This window comes from Dipodomys ordii, unplaced genomic scaffold, assembly GCF_000151885.1.
Source record: "Dipodomys ordii isolate 6190 unplaced genomic scaffold, Dord_2.0 Scaffold50, whole genome shotgun sequence".
NCBI classification, from domain to species: Eukaryota; Metazoa; Chordata; class Mammalia; order Rodentia; family Heteromyidae; genus Dipodomys; species Dipodomys ordii.
Genome location: NW_012267266.1, coordinates 4,057,497 through 4,066,485, shown reverse-complemented (window position 1 = coordinate 4,066,485; position 8,989 = coordinate 4,057,497). Strand labels below are relative to the sequence as shown.

General features: G+C 49.1%; 1 protein-coding gene across 3 annotated transcripts in view; it reads right to left on the bottom strand.

The window, feature by feature from the left end:
* The window catches only part of Tmem173 (transmembrane protein 173), an 8,791-nt gene extending 3,406 nt beyond the window's left edge, over nucleotides 1-5,385 (bottom strand). The window contains exons 1-7 of one of the 3 annotated variants that reach the window (XM_013020271.1): nucleotides 5,184-5,385; nucleotides 4,331-4,356; nucleotides 3,737-3,963; nucleotides 3,433-3,616; nucleotides 3,099-3,207; nucleotides 1,869-2,107; nucleotides 1,059-1,245 (exon numbers count right to left, since the gene is read on the bottom strand). In XM_013020271.1, the coding sequence (XP_012875725.1) occupies nucleotides 1,059-1,245; nucleotides 1,869-2,107; nucleotides 3,099-3,207; nucleotides 3,433-3,616; nucleotides 3,737-3,963 (946 nt within the window). In that variant the 5' untranslated portion in view covers nucleotides 4,331-4,356; nucleotides 5,184-5,385. Of the gene's footprint in view, nucleotides 1-1,058; nucleotides 1,246-1,868; nucleotides 2,108-3,098; nucleotides 3,208-3,432; nucleotides 3,617-3,736; nucleotides 3,964-4,330; nucleotides 4,424-5,183 lie in introns of those variants that run through there. The other 2 variants (XM_013020273.1, XM_013020270.1) reach the window with 2 other exon arrangements.
* Between the last annotated feature and the right edge of the window lie 3,604 nt (nucleotides 5,386-8,989).

The following is an 8,989-nucleotide window of genomic DNA, read 5'->3' as shown; positions in this document are numbered from 1 at the left end:
ACTTGAGCCGGGCGCTGGTGGCTCACGCCTGTAATCCTAGCTACTCAGGAGGCTGAGATCTGAGGATCGCGGTTCAAAGCCAGCCTCGGCAGGAGAGACCGTGAGACTCCTATCTCCAATAACCACCAGAAAACCGGAAGTGGCGCTGTAGCTCAAGTGGTAGAGTGCTCACCTTGAGCTGAAGAGCTGAGGAACAGCGCCCAGGCCCAGAGTTCAAGCCCCACGGCCGACAAAAAAAAAAAACACAAAAAAAACTTGAAACTAGGCAGGCTCTCTACCACTTGAACCATATTACAGCCCTTTTTTGCTTTCAGTTAGAGTTTCAGGTAGAGTTTGCTTTCAGGTAGATTTTTGCCAAGGCCAGTCTCAACCTTGATTCTTTTTTTTTTTTTCTGTCGGTTGTGGGGCCTGAACTCTGAGCCTGGGCGCTGTCCCTCAGCTCTTCTTCCAGCTTTTTCTGTTTATGTGGTGCTGAGGAATCGAACCCAGAGCCTCATGCACGCAAGGCAAGCACTCTACCACTGAGCCACCTTCCCAGCCTCAAACCTTGATTCTTTAGTACTACTGGGAATCCCAGGCACAGGTCACTATATCTAGCTTGTTGACCAAGATCAGTTCTTGCTAATATTTTCCCTGAGCTGACCTCAAACCACAATCATCCCCACCTCTGCCTTCCTGAGTAGCTGCAATTACATAGTATAATAGTGTAGCCTGGCTTAGAAGTAGGTTTAGGGATAGTGGAAGCCCACTCTCACTTTTAGAGAGGGAAAGAAATCTGCCAAGTCATGTAGCCAGGGAGTGACAGGGCCAAGGCTCCAGACACTTCTGCTTCCTGCACTGTCAATAGATGAAGTAAAGGGCTTCTAGAACCCCATTCTTTATACTCCACTGAAATTCTACATCCAAAGACTAACATCTTAGGGCAGCAGGGGGACCTCTCAGGAGGAAAGGGTATGGTTTAGTTTTTCCAATGACTTGGGAAAGCCCAGGAAATGGTGCCGTCCATGTCCTGACCCTCTGGGAGATCCTAGGACCTCTCTACCCTACCGACTTCTCACCTGGATATACAACGAGGCGGTAGTTGTTCTGAAATTCAGGAACATCAGTCAAGATGTCTTCAAGTGTCCGGCAGAAGAGTTTGGCCTGCTCCAGTCGCTCCTCCCGGCTAAAGCCAGCTCTACCATCTTGTGACATGGCAAACAGAGTCTGCAGCGGTGTGGCATACTCCAGGACACAAGTGCCTGCCTAGAGTTGGTGACAGAAAGACCAGACTAAGCTAGGCTGATAGTCTCTGGACCCCAGTGCCATGGGCTGACGCTTCCCTCCCTTAGGTTAATGGGGTTTCTGCTGTCTGGTCTGCCTTTGCCTCTGACATCTCCCTTCCTGAATCCAGGGCCAGGCTGGGATAAACCAGCCTTCCCAGCGCCTTCTTAATCATTGCACTGAATTGTCAATTGTTGTTGTTGAAATCAATTCCTTGGGGAGGGCTCTGGGGTTCGGCTCTGCTCTGGGTTTTCCCACACCTCCATGAATTCCTTCAGACGTTTTCACAGACTTCATTATAAAGAAGCTTGATGGTTGAGAGCATGATAAACTCCAACTGAAACTGTCCACTTTCTCACTGTATCTCTGAGCTTCCGTTTCCTCCTTTATAGGGTCAGAGTCTCAGGATGGTGGTGAGGATTAACTGGTGGTCATATGATGCAACCAGAGTAGCATTTAGTAAGTACTCAATAAAGGTTACTTATCATTATCATTCAGAATTGAATCTTGCCTTGGCCTGGGACCCACGGGAGAAACAGGCTCAGAGAAGAATTCTCCAGGGCCTTGATTCCACCCCAGGGGCCCACATCACCCTGCACACTCACTGGCTGCCCTTTTTCCAGAAGCTCATAGACACTGTTGGAGTAAATCCTCCCCTTGACGCCAGCACGGTCAATGCTCTGCTGGGGCAGCATGTGCAGGAATCGGATGTTGGGATCAGCCACACTCAGGTCATCAGGTACCCTACAGTCCAATGGGATGAGGATGTACAACCTTTGGCTTCCTGCACCCTGTAGTATGTTGTTATGGAGCTGATTGTAAGTTTGGATCCGAGCCTGGAGCCCTAGGATAGGGAAGATGAAGAAGTCATCCTCATGAACCTTCCCTCCCAGGCCAGGACTGAGACCCAAGCTTTGGCCTCCTCAGTGTGGGTGCAAGAGAATTGGGTCTATCCCACTCTCATTATACAGGAGGCTGGAGGGGAAGAAGTTCTAGCTTCTCTTTCTTTCCCCACTAGATTTCTGTGTCAACCCCATCCCTTTCCATCACAGCCATCAGGGTCTGAGAGGCTGGCAAAGCCCTGGAGGAGACATTCTCAGTATTACAGGGCACAGAGAGCCAGCCTCCAGCTCCAGAGTGCTTCCTTGCAGAAGCCCTAGGGTCAAAGAGAGGCATGAGATGCACAAAGCAACCACCTTGGCTTGCAAGGCAGAGGACTGAGACACATGGGCTCCATGTGATCTAGGGTTCAGGCTCTGGATTGACCTGGGTTCAAATCCTGCCTTCTCTAAGGCATGTAAAATGGAGAAGTCACCTCTCAGAATCACACTTTCCTTATCTAAAATAGATGATGATGATGATGATGATGATTAGTTAGGCACAGGGCACAGAGTAAATATCAAAAGCCTTCAAGGTTTTGCCTTGGGCAAGTCACCAAATGGCTTTTGTGCTCCATATGGGCATAACGGCAATCTCCTTCATGCTGAGAGGGCTGATTTGGGAAGCCAATGATTTGTTGGGTTTTTTTGGGGGGGGTCCGGTCGTGGGGCCTGAACTCTGGGCCTGGGCGCTGTCCCTCAGCTCTTCAGCTCAAGGCTAGTGCTCTACCACTTGAGCCACAGCGCCACTTCCGGCTTTTTTTTTTCTTTTTGCTTATGTGGTGCTGAGGAATCGAACCCAGGGCCTCTTGCATGCAAGGCAAGCACACTACCACTGAGCCACCTTCCCAGCCCAAGCCAATGATTTGTTAGACAAAAATATTTTAAAAAGAACAGCGAGTTCTAGAAACACAGAAAGCCATGTATCTAGACATGGAGGTCCAGAGAGTGGCCCACCTGGCAGGATCAGCCTCAGGTACCCTATGTAATACGACCATGCCAGCCCTTGGGCCACATTAAGGTTCCTTTTTTCAGAAACTGCTGAGATCTCAACTGGAGTCAGGCTCTGTGGACAGAAAGATAGGGCTGGAGAACTTCTGTGAAAGATACACCCATAGCCTTCCTCTTTCAGGAAGTTCTCCCAGCCAGTAGCTGGCTTCCTCCCTAGGACATTCGAGGCTCCACTCCCAAGACTCTAACCATTAATCCCTCCCCAAGCCCAGTAGTGAGCCCAGGCAGGTCACACTAGCCACTTCTTCCACTTGCCCAGACCTTTTCTTGTATAGCATACCTGAAGGCCCAGGAGGATGCTCAGAGCCTGTGAGAGGACCAAAATGACAAGCACCCAGCCGAGGGACAGGCCAGTGATGTTTCGGAGGGATGGGTAGAAATAACAGGACAGCAGCAGCAGGGCTCCATGGCGAATGGGGCATCCCAAACAGGCCCTTATAGCCTTCCAGTAGCTTCCTTGGTACCTGAAGAGGACAGCCCAGCCTCAGCCTGGAGCCTAGCTTAGCCAGGGAAGAACAGAGCTAGGAATCAAGGGAGTGAGCCATGTTGGATGCCCAGCCATCATAGAAATGGCAGAGAATTACCTGGACTGAATGTGACACACCTCTTCAGCCAGACAGCAAATCCTTTTCAACAGCAGTTCAAACTGTAGAGTAGCTAAGTAGAGTACCAGGCAACGGAGAGTGTGGACTGGGGACTCCCCAAGCCCCCAAAGAACCACCAGGCAGGCTGCCAGCAACACCAAAGCTGCTTGCTGGGCCCGCTGACCCCTGGGCCGTGGTATGGATGAATGAAGGCTGGAATACAGCATCTGTAGGCACCAAAAAAATCCATGGCCATGTTCCTGGCACTCTGAGAGTAAGGCCCTAGCTGGGCACCTCCGTTAGCTTCCCCTTCCCTGGTGCTCAGCCATTCCCACAGGCTGCTCTTGGAGATACCTCTAAGGGACAACCAGGACACACACCATGCCATAGATCTATCCATGAAAGGTTTGTTGCCAAGAGTGCAGAGCCCCAGTGCGACCACAGGCATGATTAAAAAAAAAAAGGCATTAACTAGCCCAGATCCAGACCGGGAAGTGTCACCCACGTGGCCAACTCATCCATGAACCCTTGAGGACCAAGGACTCCTTGTCCTCAGCCTGCTCTGCTCCTGCTTCCCAGGGCTACCAACCCTACCTTCTGCCTCCTGATGCACTTTGTTCCTAGAAGATGAGAGATGGCAGGCAAAAGGCTGGCTCAGCCACTACCAGCAAAAAAAAACCTCTAAAAATGAAACTTTAAAAATGACTGCAGCTTCCTCTTCAACCCTGGCACCTTGCCAGGGCTATTAGGTAGTGTATGGAGAAGGGTTTTTCCTGTGACTTGGGGAGGGGCGGGAGGGAGGGCCCTCCCACTAAGCTCTTAACCCCTAAGCTCTTAAACCAGGCCAGACTCTTAGGGTAGGAACAAGGCTTGAGAAAACTCCATTCCAAGCCTGGAGCTTGGCAGGTCATGTCTGTAATCCTAGCTACTCAGAAGGCTGAAATCTGAGGATCATGGTCTGAAGCCAGCCTGAGCAGGAAAGTCCTAGAGACTTTTATCTACAATAAACTACTAAAAAAGCCTAAAGTAGGGGCTGAGAAGGTGGCTCAGTGATAGAGCGCTTGCCTTGCATACATGAGGCCCTGGGTTCGCTTCCTCAGCACCACATAAGCAGAAAAAGCCAGAAGTGGCACTGTAGCTCAAGTGTTTGGGCGCTAGCCTTGAGCTGAAGAGCTGAGAGATAGTGCCCAGGCCCAGAGTTCAGGCCCCACGACTGATCCTCCCCCTCCCCATCCACCCCCACACACACAAAAAAAAGACTAAAGTAGAGCACAAGATAGAATGCTAGCCTTGAGCAAAAGCAGCTCAGGAACAGCACTGAGGCCCTGAGTTGGAGCCCCAGGATCTGGGGGGAAGAAAGGGGGGGCGGAATGTGAATAAAACAACCTCCATTCCATTGCCCTTGGTTACCCCAAAATTAAAAGTACTAAGAAAGTCAGAAACTTACCTGCAGCCACAACCTGATACACCAGCTTCCCTTCAAGCCCCTAGGATTCTCTCTACTATCAGCTACCAGGAGTAGTATTCTGGCTCTGCATAGGAGGGGGCCATGCCTATGACTTCTCAGACAGACCGTTCAGAAAGGCAGTGAAGAGTTTGCATCAGCACAGACCCTATCTCATGTGCTGCAATGCACCACTTCACTTAGTCCTCACAGGCCCTATGTCAGGAAGCTAGAATTCTAGCCCTGCTTTAGAGGTGGGGCCTCAGATGACCCATTCCACTTGCCCTAGCAAATGCGGAAATAGAGAAGTCTTAAAATCTGGTGATACACTCGAAAGCCCAGCTCTGTGCTTGATTTCATAAAACCCCATGGAACAATTCTACTTTCATAGGGTGTGTCTGCCTGCTGCCAAGCAAGTCTAGAATGCTGAGTCCCAGACAGGGGAGGGCCTAGCAAGTCAAAGTAAAGCAGCAGTAGTTCATTCCTGTCCAGGTCTTTGCCTGGACCCTTTCCCACATCGCAAGCAGACACAGGAAGAAAACCACACTCACAGATGCCCATGGGTTCCCATAAATAACAGGCATTCCTGGAAATTCTGGTTTTTCAAAAAATCATTTCCTAAGACTGGAGGGAATCCCCTACCCTCTCTGTTCCCTATAATTGGCTCACATAAAGGGATGGAAAGAAAGAAGACAAAATACTATCAACAGTGACTCTAGCAATAGGAATCTGGGTAATTTTTATTCTTTTTCTTTTTTTCTTTTTCCTCAATGGTCTGGTTTCAAATCTCAATCCTCAGATTTCAGTTTTCTGCATAGCTAGTACTACAAGCCTGAGCCACCGGCAGCCAGCTATAGTCATTTTTTTCCTTTTTCTTTCTTTCTTTCTCTTTCCTTCCTTCCTTTCTCCTTCCCTCCTTCCCTCCCTCCCTCCCTCCCTTCCTTCCTTCTCTCTTTCTCTCTTTCTTTCTTTTCTTTCTTTCATTCCTTCTTTTTTCTTTCCTTCTTGTTTGTTTCTTTTTGTCAGACCTGGGGCATGAACTCAGGGCCTGGGCACTGTCCCTGAGCTTCTTTTGTTCAAGGCTAATGCTCTACCACTTGAGTCATAGTGCCACTTCTGGCTATTTCTGTATATGTGGTACTGAAGAATCAAACCAAGGGCTTCACGCATGTTAGGCAAGCACTCTACCACTAAGCCTCATCCCCAACCTTTTTCTTTCTTTTTGAGGGGGAGGCAGTCCTGAGGTTTGAACTCAGAGCTTGGGCACTCTCTCTGAACTTTTTTTGCTCAAGGATGAGGTTCAACTACTTGAAACATAGCCCCACTTCTGGCTTTTCAATAGTTAATTGGAGATAAGAGTCTCAGTGACTTTCCTGCCCAGGCTGGCTTCCTTCCACTCTGATCCTCAGATCTCAGCCTTCTGAAAAGATATGTTCAGCTATACTTTTTTTTTTTTAATTTTTTGGTCAGTCACAGGGCTTTAACTCTGGGCCTGAATGTTGTCCTTCACCTCTTCAGCTTCAGGCTAGAGCTCTACCACTTGAGCCACTGCACCACTTCCGGTTTTCTGAGTTGTTTGTTGGAGATAAGAGTCTTACAGACTTTTGTGCCTGGGCTGGCTTTGAACCATCATCCTCAGATCTTAGCCTCTGAGTAGCTAGGATTACAGGCATGAGCCTGTAATGAGCGGCACCCGGCACTAAAGTCATTTTTATAGGTTGTTATGATTCATTCCCTCCAGAAAGTCATTTTAGAGTATAATCCTCATTTGCAAGGCATTTAGAAGATAGAAACAATCCAGGCGTGGAGTTCAGAGGTGATTAGGATTAGATAAAGTTATCAGGATGAAGCCACCCATGACTAAGTCCTAGTGTCTGTATAAGAAGGAGAGTGAGGACTAGGAATGTGGCTCAGTGGTAGAGCGCTTGCCTTGCATGCATGAAACCCTGGGTTTGATTCCTCAGTACCACATAAACAGAAAAAGCCAAAAGTGGCACTGTGGCTCAAGTGGTAGAGTGCTAGCCTTGAATAAAATGAAACTCAGGCACAGTGCCCAGGCCCTGAGTTCAAGCCCCAAGACTGGCAAAAGAGAGAGAGACAGAGACAGAGGAGAGAGGAGAGTGGAGACACACAGAGACACAGACAGACAGACGTGCGTGCACGAGCACACACACACCCACACACGCTTCCTGCTTCTTGCCACATGATATCTGACATTGTCTTGGGACTCTGCCAGCAAGGACTCCCTACAAGGCCCTCTGACCTTGAACCAGAATTGGGAGCCAGAATGAACCTCTTTCAGCCTACCGAGTGTAGTATTGTGTTATTAGCAACAGAAAACAGACTATCACGTAGGTCCTAGAGGTTGAGGTTTCAGAACATTTCCTTGGGACACAATTTTATCTCTCATAGGGTCAGTGATGGGGATCTGGAGAGTAAGGCAGACAATGTGGGCTGTGGCACAGGCCTGGGAAGAATCATGCTTGTATGGTAGCTACTTGTATGGTATTGTTAGTCAGGCCAGTTGTACTGACAAGCAGGGAATTCACAGCTTTTCCAGACTGGCGTCTGGTCATCTAAAAAGGAAGCCAAAGGCTGTGGAAGGCAGTGAAGCCCCCATTGTAGGCTGCCAAGCTTCCAGGCTGCCCCTTTCAGGCCAATGTTCTGGTTGTTTTTTCTTTCCATATGCCCCAGAAGTGCGGGTCTGGGCAGTCTCTTGTTTCTATTTCAGGCTCAGTTACATTTCCCACAAGTCTTCTCTGAAACTAGTCATCTGTGTTCCTGGAAAAGAAATAAATTTCCATGCACTGGTTCAGAGAACATTGGCCCTGGACAAGATATGAAGAACTATTTTCTTGCCCACCCAACCCCAGTGACCATGTATGTGTGTGTGTGTGTGTGTGTGTGCGCGCGCGTGCGTGCACATGTGTGCACACGTGCATGCATACATACACGCACTGCTACTAGGGCTTGAGCTCTGAGCTTGGGCACTGCACTGTCCCTTAGCTTTTTTGTTTGTTTGTTTGTTTTGGGTCCGGTCATGGGGCCTGAACTCTGGGCCTGGGCGCTGTCCCTCAGCTTTTCAGCTCAAGGCGAGCGCTCTACCACTTGAGCTACAGCGCCACTTCCGGTTTTCTGGTGGTTTATTGGAGATAGGAGTCTCACGGTCTCTCCTGCCTGGGCTGGCTTTGAACCGCGATCCTCAGATCTCAGCCTCCTGAGTAGCTAGGATTACAGGCGAGAGCCACCAGCACCCGGCCCCCTATCGTCTTTGCTTTGGGCTCAAGAAACTTCTACATGTACAGAGATGATATCTCACCGGAGGTAGCTTCTGGTTCTGACACTGTCAGTACTATGCTAAGGACAGGTCTCATCACAGAACTCCATGCGGCTTCTGCAGGCAGGATGCCACTCAGTAGACATGATGAGTGATGACTGGTGCCCAGGGATGGCATGGCTGGGCCTGGAAAGCCCAGCTGGATGAGCTAGAATACCTTTGGGGAATGAATAATGAACCCCATCCTCTAGGAAAGAATATCCAACAGGGTTATATACTTTGGAAAGAGCTCTACTGATATATATCATACACCATGCAACTCACAATTTAATTCATTTCAGTCTTTTCCCAAATAGTTGTGAGAGACTTCCTTATGCCCCTAGAATACAGGACAGATAAGAAAGAGCAGCAGAGGCCTACTTGTTTGTACAACCCTGAGTAGATGAGTTGTCTGACCCACTCCTGCAATCTTGTTTTGTTCCCCTGGTGGGTCTCCAAGCCCCAACATACATCTCTTCCTTCTTATCCTTCT